The sequence below is a fragment of the Cervus elaphus genome, chromosome 18 (assembly GCF_910594005.1).
Source record: "Cervus elaphus chromosome 18, mCerEla1.1, whole genome shotgun sequence".
In the NCBI taxonomy this organism is placed as follows: Eukaryota; Metazoa; Chordata; class Mammalia; order Artiodactyla; family Cervidae; genus Cervus; species Cervus elaphus.
In genome coordinates this window covers 83,325,640-83,348,433 of record NC_057832.1, presented here as the reverse complement: position 1 = coordinate 83,348,433, position 22,794 = coordinate 83,325,640, and the positions used below count along the sequence as shown (strand labels likewise).

The 22,794-nt window shown below is 47.4% G+C and overlaps 2 protein-coding genes across 2 annotated transcripts; one reads left to right on the top strand and one right to left on the bottom strand.

Annotated features, from left to right (window-relative positions):
• Positions 1-598: 598 nt before the first annotated feature.
• Positions 599-6,453, bottom strand: LOC122673868 (coiled-coil domain-containing protein 201-like). The gene is made up of 3 exons (XM_043871789.1): positions 6,223-6,453; positions 1,693-2,169; positions 599-685 (listed from the first exon to the last, which is right to left on the bottom strand). Exons 1-3 carry the CDS (start codon positions 6,451-6,453, stop codon positions 599-601), a joined length of 795 nt encoding a protein of 264 aa, XP_043727724.1.
• An 11,048-nt stretch (positions 6,454-17,501) lies between these two features.
• IGFBP1 (insulin like growth factor binding protein 1) lies at positions 17,502-22,424 on the top strand. Its single transcript, XM_043873413.1, has 4 exons — positions 17,502-17,959; positions 19,496-19,680; positions 20,725-20,853; positions 21,750-22,424. Exons 1-4 carry the CDS (start codon positions 17,614-17,616, stop codon positions 21,879-21,881), a joined length of 792 nt encoding a protein of 263 aa, XP_043729348.1. The 5' UTR covers positions 17,502-17,613; the 3' UTR covers positions 21,882-22,424.
• The last annotated feature ends 370 nt before the right edge of the window (positions 22,425-22,794 follow it).

Sequence of the window (22,794 nt, the reverse complement as noted above, 5' to 3'; positions counted from 1 at the left end):
GACAGAAGGCCTGTGCTTCTAGAGGGGGTTAAATTCCTCTCCCAACAACACTAAACGAACCAACGCCCACAAACTGTCAGAATATCTTCCAAATGAGAGCCACTGCTCTGGTCTTTCCTGGAATGGTGTTCAAAACCTGCTAGGTGTGAAGACTTTTTCCCCTAAGCCGAGTGGGCTGCCCAGCAACCTGGTCTTTACCTTAAACCTGGTCCTGTTCTTACACTGTGTCATCCTAGTATCTCAGACTCACCTGGCTGTGCTGGGGAAGGAGGCAGGGTGGGTGGGAAGAAGACATATCTTGTCTCCGGGTACTCCAGGGTGGCCCTGGGGCATCCATCTCCCCTGTCCACACCTGCCCCCTCCATCCTTCATCTCTGTTGGGGACTCTGAGAACCATGTTTGGAATCTGAGTAACAGGATCATCAATCAGCCAGTTCCTCCCATCCCACCCAGAGGCACAATAGAGGGCAAGGTCGGACCCAGGGCAAGTCCTGAGGAAGGTCTACAGACATACAGATGGTTGGACGGACAGATGAGTAAGTCAGGCCATGGCAGGAGCTCCTGAGCACAGCTGCGTCCTGGGCCCAGGGCTGAGCACTCAGTCGTCCTCGATGGTGAGTTCATGCTGGGTGGCCTCTTCGATGCTCTGAAGCAGGTGGAGTTCCCACTGCCTCACTCGCTCTGTCTGTTAACAGAAAGGCATCTCTGAGGTCCACCTTGTAAGAACACTGATCTTTGCCAGAGACAAGCTGGGTAGGAAAAGCAGGTGCCCATCCAGGACGGCACGGCCCTCACCTGGGTCTGCTCTTGGGCACCATGCAGGACTCACGAGTAAAGCTAGCCTGGCCAGCCTTTGCATGCCAGGCACTATGACCCCATGACGGAGCCAGTCAGACCCCAGGGGACTGAGCTCAGTGTGAGGACAAGCAGGTACGTGAGCGAATGGAGGGAGCTAGGACCCCAGGATCTGGGTCTGACGAGGGCAGAGAGAGGTTGAGGGGGAGGAGACAGGAACAAGGAGGGATCAGCCAGGCCTGGGCAGAGTGTGTGAGGGGTGGGGTGGGCACTTGCAGATGAGTGTATGAGGCTGTCTAGACAGGCCACTTTCTGCTGTGTCTTCTAGGGGCTCTTTCAGGGCGGCTGAGGGCAGGCAGAGGAGGAAGGGCCCCTAGGACAGTGGGATGGGGGTGGGATGACTCAGGCTGCTGAACAAGGTAGAGGCAGGTAGAAACACAGTGGGCAAAGTTCAGATGGCTTAGCCTGATCTGGTGGTGTGTGGTGTGAGGGCTGGATCTCCGAGGACAAGTCACAGCTGAAAGGAGGACAGAGAGAGCGGCTTTCCAGGGACTCTGCTCCATCCCCCCCAGTCCCCCATCCCCAGGGCCCCTGGAAGGCTGATAGGTGTGCTACGGAGTTCAAGGAGTACATGGGAACTGTGGGAGGCACCACTAGCGAAAGTCCTTCTTGTGGGGTCACAGGGACCCCTCAGAGTTGGGGAAGGGTGGGTACAGGCAGGGCCCTAGGCTGGATGGTCTCCTTCAGTCCCGGTGACCTCCTGATACCCAGGACATGACCCATCAGTGAGGAAAGAGCAGCATTTACTCTCTCAAGTGTCACCAGGCTGCCTTCCGGGGGGCCGTGGGCAGGGACTCCAAGTTCTGGGGGATGGGCTGGGGTCGGGTCAGGTCCTACCACAGCTGCCAGCCTCTTCAGGTCCCGAGGCCTCTTCCTGGCGGTGTCTGGGATCCCAGGCAATCCCAGGTTTGGTGGTGATCTCTTTGCTGGTGGGGACTTGCCCTGCCGCTTCTGCTGCTGGGTGACTGAGGCTGGCACGGGCGGGTCTTCCTCAAAATCAAAGGGGTCTGAGTTGGATCCGAGCTGCTCACTGGACACTTCAGAGGCCTCGATGGTGGAAAGCCGCCTCTTTCTGAAGGAGGCCATGAGGCTGACCCCTCCTGGGGATGACAGGAGGTCCCAGGAGGGGCGTGCAGGTCGTGGGGACCCGCCTGCAGGGCCCCTTTCCCGGTGGCTGAGGACATCGCCCTGTAACCCTGAGTGCGAGCTGAGGGCAGCTCCTGCCGGGGTGCTGTGCTTCAGGGCCCACCTCAAGGATGACCGTCTGGTCACGAAAGAAAGGTTCTCATCCTCAGGGGAGCTCAACCCAGAAGCCTGCCAAAACAACACACAGAGGTCAGCGTCCCAGAAGGTCGGTCACAGCCGGGGGAGCCTTGGGCTGGGCACCAAGCCCCCGGGGAACTTGCCTGAGGTGTGACCACCATGAGGCAGGCCCTCCAGTTCTTCCCCAGTGAGGGGAGCCTCCAGCACTAAGCTGAAACCTGGCAGAGGACAAGACCACCCTCGTACTCTGCCTGCCTTTTTACTAGTTTTCTCTTTTTTTGGTAAAATGTTAAGCATCCATCAAAAAGACTTTTTTTTTTTTTTAAGGATAAGACTGAAAAACAGATGACTTTTAGATAATGTTTCTTTAAGAAAAAAAGTTTGAAATGTCAATGAAATCATCTTAACCTTGAAACTCAGTATGAAAAAGCAAAATTGCAGTTGTTTTGTATGTAAATGCAATCACATTGGGCGGGCATGGGTGCTGAGAGTGGGGTAGGATGTTTTCTCAAAATCTTGATAATATCCCAATCCCAAACCCATTGATAGGTGGTAGTGATTTCATCATGGCCACTTTTCTTCTTCCAAAATAAACCCTTGATTAAACCATCAGAGGTGCTGAAAATACAGTCTAGAGAGGGTTTCCTATGGAAACGTTTAATCCATGGAGTGTGTTGGAACTTTCAAAATCTGTTCTCCTGGATTTCTCACAGTATTCTTATAAGGTGGGTGTAATCACCCAGGAACTGAGGGGAAGTCAAGTTCAGGTGGGGTGAGTGACTGGAAGCAGGTAAGCAGCAGGGCTGAGTTGTGGACCAGAGCTGGTGAAGTCCACGTTTGGGGATGCCTGGTTTCACCCATCAAGATGCCTCAAGCTGGGCCAAAAAGCAGGGAGGAAGTGCTCCCTCCTCTTGGGAGGATGAGCTGATCACAATCACTAACACAGGGTCTACTGTGCAGCCCTTGGGATCCTTTTGAACACTGTTTCATTTAGCAAAAACCCTTAGAAATGGATTATTGTAACTCTAACTAGGGCTTCCCAGTAAAGAATCTGTGGTAAAGAATCTGCCTGCTAAGCAGGAGACCTGGGTTCCATCCCTGGGTCAGGAAGATCCCGTGGAGAAGGAAATGGCAACCCACTCCACTATTCTTGTCTGGGAAATCCCATGGACAGAGGAGCCTGGAAGGCTCAGTCCATGGGGTCACAAAGAGTTGGTCATGACTTAACTCATTAAAGAGCAGCAGCAACTCTTATTCACCTGAAAGATAGGATTTACTCCAGAGAATCGAGTTGGCGTCGGAAATTGCCAAACTGTCTTCCAAAGCAGCTGTGCCAGTCTTCTACTCCACTGGCAGCACAGGAGGGTTCTGGTTCCTCCATATCCTCACCAACTTTTGGTACTGTCCATTTTTAATTTTTTTTTTTTAATTTCAGTATTTCTAATATATGAGTAGTGGTATCTAATTTGCATAGTAGTTTTCATTTGAATTTCTGTAATGTCTAATGATAGGAAACATCTTTTCATTTATTGACCATCTATCTTGTTTGGTGGAGTAAAGTTCAAATAGCTGCCACATCGAGAATAAACTCACCTATTCAATGACTCTCAGATTGGATTAGAACACAAATCCAACTCCACACTGTATACAGTAGGATGCACTTAAGATCAGAAGCTCAAGAAAGTTTCAAACAGGATGAAACAATGGAGGGACTTCACTATTTATATCAGAAAAGGCCGAATTCATGGGAAAATACACTACTACATCAAGATCACAAAAGTACAGTGTAATAAAAAAATAAAAGTTAAAAATTTTCTATTATAATTATCTTTGCACTAGATAGTATAGCATCAACATTCATAGAGCAAAATTCAAGGAGAAATAAGGAGAAACAGAAAGGAAGTAGTGGTGATAATTCACTTTTCTTTTTTTAGCCCCTGCTAGATCAAGGAGAAAAAGAAATGATCTAAACCCCTTGGAAGATTACCAGCACCTGTGAAAGGAGACTAAGTCTTCCTACTTCAAACAGGGACCAAGAGCTCAGAATGAAGATGTGGGGTGAGGGGGAAGACTGGGACTTTCACAAAAGAGAAACCTCAAGGAGAGATATTTTTTATTAACAAGAGCTACTTTTAACTAACCCATTTATGAAAGTGAAAAAAGAACCAATAATTCAATTTTGGAAATTTGAATACAGTTATCTTGTAACATATTGAAAGTTTACAGATAAAATGATTTAGTATTGTTTTACAAACATTTATACACAGAACTTACAGATAAAAAAATTATTGTTTTACAAAAGTGATATCCTAGTCATACATATGAGAAATGGGAAAAAAATGGGATTTCAAAGGAGTAGGGAAGAGATCTTTTTCTCATTACATGTTGTTCTGCCTGGTTGGCCATTTGGGAAAAAAAAAAAAAAGAATGGTAAAATCATGCCCCTAACTCATGTCTTACATAAAATAAATTACAAGGGATTTAATATCATACTCTTTAAAAATTCATAGATTATTAGAAAAAGAACAATAATTAAAAAAAATCTAAAACAAAGTTGGATTCTTATTCACATCATTCATCATGATAAATTCCAAATGGATATAAGATTTAAATATAAAAAAACAAAGCTATAAAAGTTTTGGAAGGAAATGGTGGTGAATTTCTCTGTAAGTTTGTCAGAAGTAAGGCTTTCTAACTATCTCATAATACAGAAGCCATAAAAAAGAAAAAGTTAAACAAAATATAATTTTTAAAAAGATGATATACTAAGTAGAATAGGTAAACCACAAACTTCAGAAGAGATAAATAAGGGCTTAATCTTTCTAATATCTAGGAAAAAACTGACAAACGAAAGGATAAATGTGCTAGGACCTTTAACCGTGTTTTATATACAATGTTTTAAATATACTGACAAGGAAAGATCTCTTTGTTTTAGGTAGAATTCTTTTGTACAAACTGAGGAAAAAAGAATCTAAAGAAAGTTCTAGAAGAGGCTAAAAACATGATGTTTACTTATGGTGTAAACATAAGGGTGGACAGAAGGTGATGGGAGTCACTGTGTACTTGTTTATGTTTTTTTATTTTGAAACCAGGGGCATATGTTACCTATTTACAAAGGAAAAAGGAAAAAGAAACCCCTACTTGTCTGATGAAGAGATACAGAAACTCAGAAATCCCAAGAAAATCCCTGGTTTTGGGGGTGGGGGGCAGTGATTGAGAGCTCCTTAGTCAGCTGCTGCCACTGGAGCCAAAATACAGGGTTATGAAGGTCAGGTTTGAACTTCACCGGGGGGCCTGTTACCTAATTCTGCAGCCCTCTTTGCATTTCTCATCTGGGACAAGGCAACGCCTGGGTTCCCCTCTGTCTCCCATTGATTGCCTTGGCCTCCAGGCTTTCCCCAGAGGGGGTATCGCTCAGTCATGTCTGACTCTTTGCAGCCCTGTGGACTGTAGCCCGCCAGGCTCCTCTGTCCATGAAATTTTCCAGGCAGGAATACTGGAGTGGGTTGTCATTTCCTTCTCCAGGGGAACTTCCCAACCCAGGGATGGAACCCACATCTTTTTCCTCTCCTTCACTGGCAGGCAGATTCTTCACCACTATGGAGCCACCTGGACTCCCCCATAGGAGTGGGGAGGGGGCAGCAGAAGGGGCTGTGTGGCAGAACAGGGGAATCCCCTCTGATGTCCCTGGGATGAGGCCCTGGGTGTGGTACTCAGGTAAGTCGGGGCTCTGAGCACTGGTCGCTAGCAGAGGAAGAAAAGTGGACAGGTGTCTCTGGACCAGGGAAGTCGTGTAGCGCCTTGGACAAAGACCAGGAGGCCCCCTGATATTAGCTCAGGGCCTGTCTGACCAACCTGGAGCTCAGGCAGGGCTCCGCGGCTGCTTCCAGCAGCGGCAGGAGCCGGGGATTCCTATCTCGGCCCCCTGAAGCACCCCTCCACTCCTACCTCCTTCAAGCGCCCCGCCACTCCCCCACCCCCAGCCCCAATCTGCCCTGGCCTACCTGCCCCTGGACACATTCGGAAGCCTCCCTCCCCACTGCCCCGCCTCCCCTCCTTTCCAGTCCTCACTCCTAAACTGATCCCCATCCTGCCCTGGCTTACCTTCGCCCCAGGCTCCATCCTGCTTCCCAGCGGGGGCCGGACGCCCGCAGCGCTCTCGGAGAGCCCCTGCGCCCTGAAGTACCCGCGGCATCGGTGCTGCAGGCCCACGCAGGTGTGCAAGAGCCCACCTGTGCGCAGTCTTCCGTTGATGACTGCGCAGGTGCAGGCCAGCTCTGGGGCGGGGCCCCGAGCCTTGAGGGTTTCCACCTGGCCCACTGCCTCTGTGTCCATTGGGTTGTGTGTCCTAATTCAGGAAGTCAGGGCCCATGGGTGCCTGGGGACGGCCCCCAACAATGGGCCAGGCATGGCGCTCTCACTGTGTGCCAAATGGTTTATTGACATCCTCAAAAGAGTGGAGATCAAAAAAAAAAAAAAAAGAGTGGAGATCATCATTCCAACTTAGTCCCCTAAGGCATTGAGACCAAAGACATGGCAACCCTCTTGCCCTTGCTACTAATCTTCTATTTTTAAAAAGTGCTATCCATCTGAGCTTTGCCAGTAAGTCACTGTGTGATTTTGGGTGGATGGATGTTGTCACTGTTTCTTCCTTTGTTTATAAATTTAGGCAATGTCTGAGGTCATAATTTTCCGAATGTTCTGAGATCTCTGAATCCTGGAGGCACCCTAGAGTGCTGAAGGCGATTGTCAGAGACAAGGATTCTCCAGGGAACCCTTCCCCACCTGTTAGCACAGACCATCACGGCTGAGGAAGCGCTTCAGATTCAAGTGCTTCGGGCAGTGGAAGGGAGCCCTCCTCACCGTGCGGCTGGGGCTCAGTGGACACAGCCCTTCTGGAGGGCAGGTCAGCTAGGTGCAAGGCTTGAGAACATGCTCAGCCTTTGACGGAGCAGTTCCATTTACAAAAGCACGCATGCCTGCATCCTCAGTTGCTCAGTTGTGTCCGACTCTTTGCAACACTATAGACTGTAGCCCACCAGGCTCCTCTGTCTATGGGGTTCTCCAGGCAAGAATACTGGAGTGGGTTGCCAAGCCCTTCTCCAAGAGATCTTCCTGACCCAGGGATTGAACCTGCATCATCTGCATTGCAGGCGGATTCTTTACCATTGAGCCACAGGGGAAGGCCCTTATAGGAGCACCAGGAAGCAATCAAACCAATTGGTCACTCATTTTCTGTTGTATTTGTGGAGTGTTGTCTTTAAGAACCCCAACAGAGCCCAGGCTGGATGCATGAGACAAGTGCTAGGGCCTGGTGCACTGGGAAGACCCAGAGGAATTGGGTGGAGAGGGAGGTGGGAGGGGGGATCGGGATGGAGGATACATGTAAATCCATGGCTGATTCATGTCAATGTATGACAAAAACCACTACAATATTGTAAAGTAATTAGCCTCCAACTAATAAAAATAAATGAAAAAAAAAAAAAGAACCTCAACAGTGCACACACGTCCAAGGACAAGGAATGCTCTGCAGCCAGTAATCTGTGTTTCAACATATGTGCGTCCATGTGCATATATGTACACACACATATGCTTGTGGATGTAAATACACACTGTAGACAAAATGTTCATAATATATTAAATGAAAAAATGCTGTAGAACAGATAGTACAATATGATCCCATTTTAAAATTACACAATACATGCCACACATACACACACACACACACACACACACACACACACACACACACACATCCAAAAAGAGATTCGTGGAAATGGGAACACTGGTAATATCCAGGTGTCAGTATCATAGGTAAATTTTAATATCATTTAAATCCACTTTATATTTTTCTAAAAAGAACATGTAAATTACTAAACAATAATTAAAAAGATAAAAGTTCACCTGGCACATTGGGTCATTTTCCAGATGGGGAAACAGAGGGCTGCAGAGGGGAAGGGTTTGCCCAAAGTCCCGGAGTGAATAAGGTGGAGGCTGCCTGGACACCATCCCAGTGTCCTGAGGTCTGGGTCAATGTTTTGTTGTTGCATCGGTACACCCCTAGGGTCCTCCTGACCTCATGGTACTTAGTCACACTGCTTTGAGCATAATGTAAGCCTCTTTTGTTTGTGTTTGTGAATAAAAACATTGTGAAATCTGCAGTGTGTGTCCAGTTGCATTAGTCTAGCACTCAGGGTCACCTGTGAGCGGTGCCTTTCACTATGACATTGGGCAGCCCTCTGGGGAGAAACATGGGGTTCTGGGCATGTGCAAAGGCCCCACAGGGGCTCCAAGCCTGGCCCATGGCAGCAGCTGACCCACAATCTCCAAGCTCCTCATCTTTGCCCAAAGCCCAGTATATTCCTTGTGTTGACCCTCAGAGGTTCAGTAGCCCAGAACCTGGATTCCCCTCACTGTGTAGGCAACGACCTGCAGGGGCTGAACTCAAGTGTGATTCAAGTACAAGTTGCAGGCACGCACATGCCTGCTAGTCTGCCACACTGAAACCGGCATTATAGGTACAAATAATGCTCGTGGTGTAGAAGGGCTGGTTCAGAGCTTGGGGCTGGTTATTTTGAAAGTGTGGGCCCAGAATGAGAGTCACCCCACAGTGTGTGCTGGTCATGTGTAGGAAATCCTCAGTACAGCGCTTGGCACGTGGTAAATCCTCAGCAACGGGCATGAGTCAGCATAACTATTGCCCATGCTGCTACAGTTGTCATCCTCCATTGGTGGTTTCTATTTGCACCTCACATTGCTGCCTCTTCTGAACTCCAGCATGATGAATTACCTCTTGTTTCTGTATTGTATAATATATATTTTTATTTTCTGCATAGGATGATGTTTTGGCTTAGAAACTTTCTGGCTGGGGAGTTATTGGCCCTCCTTGGGTAGAAAAGGGCTCATCCTGGAGCATGTTTTTGATATAAGAACCAATCAGTCCAGAGCCAGGACTATTCTATCTAGGCTGTGCTTCCCTGGAAGCAAAATTCTTCTGCCTTAGTCACCCCAGGGCCAGATACCAGGCAACCAGAGGCCACCCCTATACCTTAAAGCCACTAGCATTATTCAAACTAGCCAATCCTAGGCTGTTCACCCTGCCTTGCCCTGCCTTTCCCAAGGAGACCTCAGTAAAGGCCATGGCCTTGATCTCCCCCTTGCTCCTGTTCTCTACCTCCTGGCCACTCTGGTGCTTCTCCTGTGGCCCTAAATGGCATGCTGGGCCTCCTATGTCCAGGACCTGGGAGCAAAATACATATTTTATTTATTCAGATCTACTCCTGTGGTCCGTCAACTTTAAAACTGCATATCCAACACATAAATTCTTAGTACAGTTTCTACACAACCAATATGCTCAGGGTTGCCTTTGACTCCAGGTTACAAATAAGAGGCTAAGAGTTGGTACCATTTGTAAAGCACCACTTTACAATAATAGGAGGAGAACAAAATCCATAAAATTCATTAATAAATAAGTACAAATACTACTTAAATATAATTCAAATTTGCAAAGAGAAAATGCCAGAATTCTCTTCAAAACAGAAAGCACCAGGCCCACATAGAATCCTACTGAACATTTAAGGAAGAAGTTATACCAATTCTCTATAATAATCTTGCAGAATATTGAAGCAGAGGGAATAATTCCTAGTCCATTCTATGAGACTGGCATTACCATAACACCAAAAATGGATGAAGACATTACAATAAAAGAAGACTACAGACCAATGTCTCTCAACATAGAAACAAAAATCCTCAACAAAATATTACAAAATTGAATCCAATAGTGTATTAAAAAGAATCATATGACTTGACCAAATAGGATTTACGCCAGGTATACAGGCTGGATCAACACTAAAATTAATGTACGCTATCACATAATAGGCTAAGGAAGTACCACACAATAATACCAATAGACATGGAAAAAGTATTTGACAAAATCCAACACCGATTTATGATAAAAACTCAGTAGACTACAAATAGAAGGGAACTTTCTCAACTTGTTGATGACTATCTACAAGAAAACTACAGCTAAGTCATACTTAATAGTGAGAAGCTCAAAGCTTTCCCAATAGGAGCAGGCACAAGGAAAGGATGACCTCCTTCACCATTATAACACTGTACTTGAAGTCCTAGGTAATGCAGTAAGACAGAAAAAGGAAATAAAAGTACACAGATTGGGAAGGAAGAATTCAAATTGGGTTTATTTGCAGACTGACATGGCAGTCTAGGAAAAAGAAATCTGGAAAAATCAGCAAAAAGATTCCTGCAACTAATTAGTCATTTTAGCAAGGTTGCAGGATACAGGTTAAAATACCAAAGTCAGTCCCTTTTGAAAATAACAGCAATAAATTAATGGAATTTGAAATTAAAAACATAACACCCATTTACATTAGCATCCCCCAAAATGAAATACTTGTGTATAAATGTAACAAGATATGTACAAGATCTGTATGAGGAAAACTATAAAACTCTGATGAAAGAGATTAAAGAAAAAGTTAATAAATAATTTAATAAATTTAATAATGGAATTTAATTATGGATAGGAAGACTTAATATTGTCAAGATGTCAGTCCTTCCCTACTTCATCCATGGACTCAAGACAATCCCAATCAAATCACTGAGTTACTTTGTAGATGTTGACGAACTGATTCTAAATTTTATATGGACAGGAAAAAGACTCAGAATAGCTAACACAATATTGATGAAGAACAAAGTTGGAAGACCAACATTACATGACTTCATGATTTATTATAAATCTACAGTAAATAGATTATAATATATAAATGTATAGATCTATAGCATGGAGTGTGGTATTGAATTAATAGACAAGACAAGGCAATGCAGAAGTTTAGGGAGTCCAAAATAGAGCCCCATTAATATCATCAACTGGTCTTGTACAAAGGAACAAGGGTAATACAATATAGTAGGATAATTTTTTCAACACATGGTGCTAGAACAACTACACATCTATAAGCAAAAAAAGAAAAATAAAAGATCTAGACATAGGTTTGCATTCTTTGCAAAAATTAACTCAAATTGGATCACAGAACTAAATGTAAAATGCAAAACTATAAATTCTTAGAAGATGACCTGGGAGAAAACCTGGATGACCTTGGATATAGTGATGGCTTTTTCAGATACAACACTAAACACATGATCCATGAAAACAAAAATTCATAAGCTGTACTTCAATAAAACTAAAAGCTTTGGTTCTGAGAAAGTAAATGTCAAGAGAATGAGGAGAAAACCCACAGACTTGGAGAAAATATTTGCAAAAGACAAATCTAAGAAAGGACTGTTAGATAAAATGCTAAAAGAACCCTTAAAACTTAAAGATAAGAAAACAACTTCATTAATAATGGTCAAAGGCCTTACAAGACACATCCACAAAGAAGATAAACAGATGGTAACTGAGCACATGAAAAAAATGCTTCACTTCATATTTCATCTGGGAAATGAAAATTACGGCAGAGATACAACCACACAACTAATAGAATGGCCCAAATCCACATATTGACAATACCAACTGATGAAGAAGATGGTGTGGAGCAAAAGAACACTTATTTACTCCTGGTAAGGTCACCCACAGATATTCACTCTCTAGTGTGGCTGAGACCCTTCCCGCTGTGATGTACACACTTGGTGTGGGTAACTGCTAGAGATTGTAATGTAGGAGGCCGTCCCCTACTTTTCTGCCCAGGGTCCCTGCCCTTTGCCCAGGTCAGAGAATTAGCAGAGTTGTGCAACCTCATGCCTGGTAGGCATGAGTAAAACACTACATTGTTGCCACATTGTGTGTGTGGGAGAGGTCCTGCTGCCCTTGGGCTGGTTGGATGGGGTTTGGTGAGTGGGATCCTGAATGCTTGAGGTTGATTGATGGGCCCATAGACATATTAAGGTCTTTGTGTGGACAACGGGGGAGGGTAGACCTACTGAGTGATGTCATGGGGCCAGTCTGTCCTACTCATAGAAGTCATGGACACTTTATCCATCTATGTAACCACAGGCCTCATCACCAAGAAATGACCATCAATGCTTAACCACATAATATGATGCCTAATGTAGCAGAGAGGTTACTGATTTCCCACAGCTCACGCAGGGGCCTGGGGCAGACTCTTCGTTTGTACTTGGGGCAGCGAAGTCTTGCTGGAAATGACTCACACAGTTTGTCTGTGCTGAGCAGTAGAACTGAGACCAGAGGGCTCAGGTCTCTTGGGTCCTTCCAAGATCTCTCTGTAGCCCCATGCAGCCCACCCCACCTTCATCCAGCAACGTTCTGTCCTTTACCTCTTCCCCAGAACTTTCCATTCCCAGCTTCTCATGGGGTAGTTTTGAGTGGGAGTGGGATGTGGGGAGTCTTCTAAACCTGCGCCATCAAACTTGAGTGAGCCTCAGGGTCCTCTGGCGAGCTTGTGAAAACAGAGGACCAGCCCCCACCACAGGGGCTCTGGTGAGGCCTGAGAATAAGCATTTTTATCCAGACTCAGGTGATGTGAGACTGGTCTAGACCATGACTGAGGCTCCTGGTGCAGGAGGAAGGTGGGGAATGATCACCCTTGAACACCGCCCATGTGCCTGGCACTTCTATTGCAGCCCCAACGGCACCCCAAATGGGAATGCAGGGTGGGTGGCCTGCCAAAGCGGAGTAAACCCTGGTCTTTCCACGGGGCCCTTGGGCACTGGCCCTGCCTGGGCACTCTGAGCTCCTGTGTTTGGGATCTGGGCTGTGTGGACGTGACAAGAGCAAGGTTTACTTTTCCACTCTGACTAGCTGGGGGAGTAGACTTGTCCTTAGTCTGCGGAGCGGTGCCCTTCATCGCCTAGGAGCTGGCCAGCAGGGCAAGCCTGTGCAAGGTTTACATCATTCGGTGCGTCAATCGATTGGGAACACAACAGAACATCTTTTTGTTTTTTCCCCCCAGGTTAAAAACAAGTTCCCTTCAAGGATCCCCTGGACTGCAGTGTTCTCTCCCTTTGAAAGCCTAGTTTTGCCCTTGATCTTTGCATTGTTTTTCAAAGCAGAGATTGCCCAATTTTCCGGCTGCTGGTGAGTAAGCAGCACGCGGTGTGAAGGCAGAATTGGAAACAGTGGGTGACGGAAGGCCCCGCACAGTTTCATCACCCAGGGAGTACCCAGCCTCTGCTCTGTGAATGCACACTGCGGCCGAGAATGGTGGTGACAGCTTACATTTGTTCGAGACTGACTCTGCCAGCCTCTGCATTATCCCCATTTTCCAGACAAGGAAACTGTGGCCTAGGGAAGTTACATAATATGCTGGACATGAAATCCAAGGTGTCAGCACAGGCGGGCTTGCTGAGGGGCTCCCATGCCTGCCTGTTAGGGGCTGATGAAACTCTCAGAGATGGGTTCTTGGAGCTGCAACCAGAGATGGTGTGCTGTAAATCATTATGAAATGATCAGCAAAGACGCTGTGTGCAGCCCCATTCAGGTCCTATCTCCTGGGGCCACTTGGAAAGACTCCCCGGATTATGTGAGCTCTTTTGCTTTTCTGCAATGGGAACAGTGGTTTCCTTTCCTCTGCGGACAGAAAATTTACAAGGGGGAAGCGGACTGTAAGGCATCTTCAGCATTTTGCCTAATTGATAAAATACAAATTCCACAGCCAGCTCTGAAAACTTCCCACATGTACCCTTAAAGCTGCTTTTCACCTCTGTCCCCACCAAATACACTCCCAGTTGCCCTCGCAGGCACAGACAGTATTGACGCTTCCTTACATCAAATGTCTCTATGTGGTTTGGCATGAAGGGTACCAGCTTTGATTTGGGCAAAGGGGGCTTCCCTCCTGCTGGTGCGATAAGCCGTACCTCTAGAGCTCCTGGGGAGGACCCCTGACAACTCTGGCAAGCGCAGCTGGGTGCCAGGTACACACAGTGCACGGATAGGAAGCCGCAGCTCCCCATTCCCCCACTGCCCCCTGCTCTCCATGCCCTGCCTCCAGTGGAGCCTGGCTATTGAATTCTACAGTCCTTGGGAGGATGGGCTGGGCCACCGATTAGTGTCCCAGGTACGGATGGGGCAGGGGCCTCTGGGAGCCTGTCCCCTGCCCGCCCAGTCTGGCAGGAGGCACACAGGTAAATGCAGGTTTATGTAGCTCTTTGGTATCCCTGTCACTCACTGTCACACTCTTTGGAAGTGCAGAGGGGGGCATTTCATTTTACCTGGGAGCTGCCCAGAAAGCTTCTCAGGGGAGAGGAGCTTCAGGTGGGCCCTGGAGGATGGAAAAGGGGCAGGAAGGAGTTCTGGGTGTCAGGAATAGCAGGACTAATGTCATGAAGATGAGGGTGATAGCGAGATGTGGGTGGTAGTGTGAGGAAAATTTGAGCATGGAGAACAGTAAGAAGAAAGTCATGAAGATATGACAGTAAATGGATCTGAGGAAGGGAGACCTTCAGCCTGGAAAATGAGCAGGGGTCTGCAGGGCTGAGAAGATGGGAGGCGGGTTGAGGTTCCAAGGCTACAACACTTAACGAGGGGTTCTCTCTCTGGCCCACTCTACACCTCAGGGCCACTAGCAGGAGTGCCTCCTCATGCTAACAGAGGCCAGACCCTGGGAGTCAGACCACGGGGGACATAGAAGGCCTGTCCTGGCTGTGGATGCCGGCCAGTGGGCAGCGGGACCTGGCATCCAGGATGCACCCAGAGATGAGCAGAGGAGCAGCGACCTCTCGATCTGCCAGGGGAGAGCAGCTCATCTTCACAGGACAGAGGGACAAATGGCCTGCACAGGCCTCGAGGAAGGGCCCAGTCCATTCGTGTTGATGGGGTCGGGAGCAGGGAGAGCTCTCTCTCTGGGCTGATGGCTGTTTGGTTTACTGCTGCTATGAGGCAAGCCAGGGAAATGTTTGGGAAATCGATCAGCCAGGAGAGGAATGTCCACGGAATTTCCACTACGTGCAGGGTGACTGAGACCTCAGAGAGGGAGGGAGGGATCTCACTGGGCAAACGCACAACTGGGTGAAATGTCCGGGGCTGGCAAACTGCCAGGCACACAGTAGGCGGGCCCCAGATATTTACTGCATGATTCTCCCTTTCATGTGTGCCATTAGGAAAACATTTCTTTAAAAAAAGAAGGAATATACTTGCTTTACAGTGTCATGTTAGTTTCCACTGTACAATGAAGTGAATCAGCCATATGCATACATATACCCCCTCACTCGTGGACCTCCCTCCCACCCTACCGGCATCCTACCCCTCTAGGCATCACAGAGCACCAGGCTGAGCTTCCTGTGCTTTATAGCAGGCTGCTATTATCCCAGCCTCCCAATTCATCCCACCTTCCCCACTGTGTCCACATGTCTATTCTCAATGTCTGTGTTTCTAATCCTGCTTTGGAAATAGGTTTCAAGTGGGTACTCTGATTCTACATTGAGGAGGTCAGAGAGAAAATTCAGAGCACAGATTCTCTGAGGGAAAATAAAATCCTTTAGGAACTCACCTCAAAAATAATGTTATAAAACTCAGAACTGTTGTCAGCTCCTGAACCAGAAACTGTAAAATTATGACCAAAATGACCGTGAACTTCCAGTTGCAACTTTTTCCCACCAACCTTAATTGTACTGTTGTTGAGGAGATGCTGGGGGCAAGGAGAAGTGTGTGTGTAACAATTTATTGATATAATAGTGGCAGAACACAAGGCAAGTAACTTGGTGAGGGCCGCAGAGCCCGTGAAGTGGCTGGAAAAAGATCTAGTAAATTAATTTTAACTTGGTTCATCTTGAGATGGGGCTTCCCAGGTGGCGCTAGTGGTAAAGAACCTGCTTGCCAATGCAGGTAGATGTAAGAGGTATGGATTTGATCCCTGGGTTGGGAAGATTGCCTTAGAGAAGAAAACAGCAACCCACTCCAGTATTCTTGCCAGGAGAATCCCACGGAAAGAGGAGCCTGGCAGGCTACAGTCCATGGGGTTGTATAGATTTGAACACAACTGAAGTGACTTAGCAAGCATGATTCCTGAGATAGATAATATAACTGAAAATGTAAACACCTGATTATACCAAATAATGTAGTATTTACTAGATAATGTGAATCCAGAGGACTAAAAAAAGAGTGTGAAGGGAAAACCAGTCTCTTTCTCAGTCACCTAATTTCACACCTTCCTCTGCAATGCGGGCGAGTTTCTTATACATACTTCTCAAAATAGTCCATACATTTAAAATCACAATGACACATACATTCATATGACTTGTTTGTGCACAAACAATAGTATATTCTATGCCTTCCTGTTTTTACTTCACTTGGAAATTTTACTTGCCTAATCTTACAGACCTTGGAGATTTTTCTTTCTCAGTAAATATAGAACTGCCTTTTTCTTGTCAATAGCTACCTGGTTTCCAAGGACTGGGTGCCAGAGAGAGTGCCTGGTGTCTGGATGTGAGCAGGCCCATTTTTCACTGTCTCTGAAGCTAGTGACAATTTTCTTTCCATCTAAGAGGATATCTAGAGACAGGAATTTTAACGAAAGAGAAAGCTGCAATCATTGACTCCTGATAAAAATCTGATCTGAGGCTGAAAGGCAGAGGAAGCTGGGGTCTGCGCTCAGTTCCTTAGCCTCAGCCCTGTCTCTCTATCTCTCTCTCTTTTTTTAACTTAATTTTTTTTTGGCCACACCATGCCATATGTGGGAATTTAGTTTCCCAAACAGGGATAGAACAGGTGCCCTCTGCAATGGAAGTGCAGAGTCTTAACCAGTGGACCACCAGGGAAGTCCTCAGCCCTTCTCTTAATGGCTCTGAGTCCCCCTACTCTCTGGAAGCTCAGTTAACTGGGCTCTGGGGGGCTGTGGTGAGACTGCGGAGCTTGGCATCAGTCCTGGGAGGGACTGTCCCTTTCCTTCCTTCTTTCCTCCTGAGAAAGGCTCTCAAGACAGCAATTAAGGGACCTGTTCGTCTTTTTCCTGCAGAGGCAGAAACAGTTCCGGCTTTGCTTCTGAGAAACAAGGCTTTCAAAGACTTAGGTTCAAAGCACTCCTGCCTCTTCCCGGGCCTTGATTTCCCCACTTGAAAATTGGCCAGTGGGCTGGCCTTGCCCAGTTCATCTCTCCTGCTTTCCCTAGGTCGTCTAGGGAGAATTGGCAGGCTCAACCTGAAGATGTCCCTTGAACAAAACAAGCAAGCACCATCCTTCATGTGACCGTGCGCTCCTGGCTGGAATTGCACTTTGGCTCCAGGTCTGAACCTTAACAACAGGACAAACACAGTCTGAAACGTGGACCGTTTGCCCTCCTTCCACCCACGGTTTGCGCAGGGCTGTGCACGTACAAACAAAACAAACTTATTTTGAACACTGCCCTGGAGCACGCGGCGCTGCCAATCATTAACTGCTGGTTGAGGTGGCCCAGCCCGAGCCCTTCAAAAGGCGCACGCGGTGCTCAGCGAGCATCGGCCACCGCTCCAGCGCCACCGCCAGGCAGCATTCGCCAACCAAGCCGCCCCTACCGCTAGCGAGCGCCGGCTCCTGTCTGCCACCCACCGCTGGCGATGCCCGAAGTCCTTGCTATCCGAGCCTGGCCGCTTCTGCTATCGCTGGCCGTTCAGCTCGGCGCGACGGTCGGCGCTCCCCAACCCTGGCGCTGTGCGCCCTGCTCCGCCGAGAGGCTGGCGCTCTGCCCGCCCGTGCCCGCCTCGTGCCCGGAACTCACCCGGTCCGCGGGCTGCGGCTGCTGCCCGATGTGCGCCCTGCCTCTCGGAGCCGCATGCGGCGTGGCCACTGCTCGCTGCGCTCGCGGGCTCAGCTGCCGCGCCCTCCCAGGGGAGCCGAGGCCCTTGCACGCCCTCACCCGCGGCCAGGGTGCCTGCATGACCACGCCCAGCGATGAGGCCACAGGTACCACCGTCTCCTCACCTGGGTTCCTCCCCTGGGACAGATGGGGTGGGAGGCTGGGGCAAGGCAAGGAACGGTGCTCCACCGAAGCCAGTAGAGAGCAAACCCGGCCAGGCTCAGAGCTTGCAGCCAACGGGAAGGGGAAAGGGTTTTAAGTCGCCCAGATGAACCCTATTGTTGTGTGGTCCTGCAGGGGCGCTCAGGATTAGGGAGGACACACACAACTTGGTGGGAGAGTTGCGGAGGGAGCCGAGACCCCCCTTGGCAGCCCACTGATCTATAGCAACCTGGACATGAGAAAGGAGGGAGGCATGGGGATGCCCAGGCAGTGGGTGCCACTCTAGGTGCCCCTGGCTCTCCTCTATGCCATTTTCCCGAAGGCCTGCAATGGGAGCCCGTCCTGCTGGCCTCCTGGGAAGTGTTTGGAATGTCCTTTGTAATATATGTCCTATGCAGACCGTTATGTGCTTACCAGATGTTTACAGAACATAATGTGAAAGTTTAGGTTAAAAACTTCACTTGCATTCATTGCCATAGAAAAACGGTGTTTGATGTGTGTGCCGCCTGCTTGGAACTTGACAATTAGAGCTTTCCCGAATTTAGCAGTGATTTATTTGTAGTGGGAAGCAGAAGAAATATCCCCTTCTCTACCCTCTCTCCCTACTTCCCTGTCCCTGCAGCTGTGTGTCCAGTGTGGTTCTGTGATTTTTGGAGCCATTCTGTGGCTCTTTGTCCTGATGGGGATCTGCTGGAGGGGAGACGGTTTTTCTTCTGGTTCTCCGCTTTCAGAGTCAATGAAATGGAGTCATCTCCGTGGCCCTCAATGGATAGGGCACCCCCACTCCAGGGGAGTTCCTGAAGAGAGCCAGTTCTCCATCATTCTGTCCATGTACCAAACCCAAACCTTAGGACTCTCTGCATCTAATCTGGTGACCCTCTCTCCTCTTCCCAGGGTTGCAAAGAAGTCACTTTGACTGTGGGAAGGCAGAGTCCCTGGGAAAGAAGAGAGTAGAACTGCAGTCTAGATACACCTCTGAATGAACCCTACCACCTGTTCATAGGGAATTACTAAAATGTCCATTTTATGGATGGGAAAGAAGAGGATGGGGTGAGGATTTGAATTGTGGTTTAGTCGCTAAGTCATGTCTGACTCTTGCAACCCCATGGGCTATAGCCCACCAGGCTCCTCTGTCCATGGGATTCTCCAGGCAAGAATATTGGAGTGGGGTGCCATTTCCTTCTCCATTTGAACTGTAATCCATGGCTTTCTCAGGGCTCTTCCCAGGCTTTGACAAATGTGCATTTGGCTACATTAGAAGCAGAATCACAGGGCACTCTTGCCCTTGGAATTGCTGTTGGGTTACTCCTCTACCCAGAAACCACTAAAAGTTCCTTTAAAGAGGAAGTAGGCAAAACTCTGGGTCAGTATGACCATCCCGTCCCTGTTTGGTTTTGTGGGAAAGGAAACAACTTCAGGGGGTCACAAGTGCAGATGCTTCAGTGAGGGGGGCTCATGGGTTTTTGTTTTTTCATTTTCAGATACAAAGGACACCACCAACCCAGAGAATGTGTCCCCGGAGAGCTCAGAGATAACTCAGGAGCAGCTTCTGGACAATTTCCACTTGATGGCCGAGTCCGGTGAGGACCTTCCCATCCTCTGGAATGCCATCAGTAATTATGAGAGCTTGAGGGCTCTTGAGATCAGTGACGTCAAGAAGTGGAAGGTGAGACCCTTGAAGCAGGTGGAACCTCTAGCTTGAACCTTCTGGGCCTGCCAGTTTGGTCCTGAGTCCTAGCGATAGCACATTCTTCCCCAAAGCCTAGCAGACATTTCTCAGCTTAGATTTGCTAAGCTTTCAACAAAGGAACCTGCTGGATAGAAAGAAAATGCAGTCCATGCTGTGCAACTTTAGATGCATTACTTCATGTCTCTGAGCTCATCTCTAAAATAAGGGTGTCAGACTAGCAGTGTCTGAAGAGCACTAAGCTGTTCTTATCTTCCTCTCCTGTCTCATCTTCCTCCCCACTTTTAAAAAATTGTGTTAAAATATTCATAACATAAAAGTTAGCCCTTTAACCATTTTAAAGTATAAAGTTTAGTGGCTTTAAGCACATTCACATTATTCTGCCACCATAATTCTGTCACCGCTGTCTATCTTGAGAACTTTTTCATCTTCCCAAATGAAAACTCTGTCCCCATTAAACACAAACTCCCGCGTAGCATCTTAATTGGTGTCTGTTTTCAGTTCTACCACTTGAGGGCGACAAAGAATCAAAGTTGGAGTGGCGGGTTCATTTGTGAAAACAAAAATCACTTCTGCAAACATGCGTAATCAGAAAAGTGGAGGATTGAACTGTTTTCTAGGCACTTCAGAGTTTCATCTGGAAATGATACATAACAATAAGTTGTACAAAATTTAGAAGTCTCTCCTACTAAGTCCTCCATTCACAAAGTTGTGCCCAGATGACTGGTGGCAGAATTATCCATGATGGGGAGAGGGGGCAGGAGAGTCGGAGAGCTCATGACATTAGTGATGCTCCTGACTCCTTTAGGTGCTTAGCGAATGTTCAGGAGGGCGGGCATGGGTTCCCCTCTTTTATGTTAACAATTCAGGACAGAGATCAGCCATGCTCCTTCTACAGGTGAGAGAGTGAGGCCCAGGGAAGGCGGGTCCAGGCCTGTGCTCAGAGCCCACATAAAACCTTCTGCATTCACTCCCCACCTCCACTTTAGGCTGACAGTACACAATCTCAATTTATCCTTTTAGGAGCCCTGCCAGCGAGAACTCTACAAAGTGCTGGACAGATTAGCCAGGGAGCAGCAGAAGGCAGGAGACAAACTTTACAAATTTTATCTGCCAAACTGCAACAAGAATGGATTCTATCACAGCAAACAGGTATGTGCATCCTCACAGGATGGCCCTGCTACTCACACCTCTGCTAGGCCAGTCTTTCAGTGAACAGGGTGTCCAGCTCCAAGTAAGCACCGTTAAGCCCCATAACTGATCATATCATGTAAGACTCATTTCTCTGGGACTAGGAGCCACTAGTGCTGAAGATCAGCTTAGTGCTTCCAGTCAGTGGGGGCCACTAGCCTCAGGGATCCTGGGCTGATCCCTGAGGATGGGATCATCCCTGAGGATGGGATCATCATCCCTGATGATGGATCCTCCATCATCCAGCAAGTCTGAGCAGGTGGGGGCCTTCACAGGCCCCTCGGGATCTCAGTTTCTCACCATAATAGAGAGGAAGGGGACAACTCTACTTAGGAAAACGATTATCTGTTTCGTCTCTCACATTTTTCTCCCTACAAAGGAAAATAAATGAACTTTATAATTCAATACAATAGCATTGTTTTTTGGATAATAAATGAGATTAAACACACCAAAACCTAATTTTGAAGAGCCCTTTTGGACTCAGTGAAACCCAGATTCTGTGAATATTTCTGGAGGAAACTGAGGACCAGGAAGTGCTTTGTAACAGATGAGGAATTTGTCAGAGAAGGTCTGCCATGCACAGACAGGCTCTCTCTGGGCTCAGCAGCTCTGTTGCATGGGCTGTGAAGCAAACAGTTATGCATATGCTATACCGTTCAACACACACCTGATGTCCTTGTTGCTCCAGACACTTGACCTTTGTCTCCATTGTGATGTAGGATTTGCCCTCAGTCATGGTCACGGCCAGTTTGGGGCAGAGTGTGGCTCATGGTTGGTTCTCAGCTGGGCGGCACGGAACTCCCCCTCCCCCTCAGCTTCACTGGGGCTGCTCTTGACCTTGATCCTTCTCTTTGCAGTGTGAGACGTCGCTGGAGGGAGAGCCTGGGCTCTGTTGGTGTGTCTACCCTTGGAGTGGGAAGAGGATCTTGGGGTCTGTGGCCATCAGAGGGGACCCCAAATGCCAACAGTATTTTAACTTACAGAACTGAAAACAGATGCAATATGATCGAATTCCTGCACATGAAATATTTAAGAACATAGTATATTTATACTCTGAAATACACACACACTTTTATATAGAGAGATGTATATATATGTAGGAATTACTTTTTTATACTCCACATATTACTTGTAGTTTATTTATTCACCATAAATTTATTTTTTCTACACAGTAACTTGTGTTATATTAATTTATGTATCATGAAACCCTTCCCATCATGTTGTATATAAATACTTGTATTTTAGCTCTTCAGGGGTTTGTGCTTCTGTCTTAAAGAGCATAGGATAATACTGCCTAGCAAGTAGCAATGATTTTTTTCAGGTGGTTCAATGGAGGATGTTTAAGCTGCCTGTAAGAATGATTTACTCTATTTACCGTGTCTAGTGTAAATTGGCAGGGAAACTTAAATGTTGATTATTTAGTCAAAGCTACATGTGATGATGTCATTAATGTTAAAATATGCATTGGATATATTGTCAAACATGGGAACACAGTGTAAACATTGGAATAAATGTCCCACCCTGGAACATTGCTACCGTCGTGGACATTGGTTGAATATAACGTCTTCTTCCTTCCTGAATTCCTTCCGTCTGCCATCCTGCCCCTTCCTTGTGCAGCATTGGCGATTAGACTCTGCAGGCTCCTTGTTCCCACAGTGGGCAGGTCTGCTTTGCCCACTGAGGGCTCCTGCTGCCCATGGTACTCCTCCCTTTTCGAGCCCTAACCTCTCCACTAGCTCTTCCCCTTCCTCTTGAAAACAGGCCAGGGTTTCTCCCATCTTCAGTGTAAGGTAGATTCACTTCCTTAACCTCTCCCTCAGCTGTCTGTTCTCCGACTCTGCCCAGACCCTGTCCTCTGCAGGCTCCAGAGGTGTCCTCCATGATGGTACCCTGTTTGGTCCT

Coding starts and splice junctions, on each gene's coding strand:
- LOC122673868 (XM_043871789.1), bottom strand. CDS start 6,453: ATGGACACAGAGGCAGTGGGCCAGGTGGAAACCCTCAAGGCTCGGGGC. Junction 2,170..6,222: donor GGATGGAGCCTGGGGCGAAG/GTAAGCCAGGGC, acceptor TTGTTTTGGCAG/GCTTCTGGGTTGAGCTCCCC. Junction 686..1,692: donor TGAAGAGGCTGGCAGCTGTG/GTAGGACCTGAC, acceptor TTCTGTTAACAG/ACAGAGCGAGTGAGGCAGTG.
- IGFBP1 (XM_043873413.1), top strand. CDS start 17,614: ATGCCCGAAGTCCTTGCTATCCGAGCCTGGCCGCTTCTGCTATCGCTG. Junction 19,681..20,724: donor GTGACGTCAAGAAGTGGAAG/GTGAGACCCTTG, acceptor TTATCCTTTTAG/GAGCCCTGCCAGCGAGAACT. Junction 20,854..21,749: donor GATTCTATCACAGCAAACAG/GTATGTGCATCC, acceptor TTCTCTTTGCAG/TGTGAGACGTCGCTGGAGGG.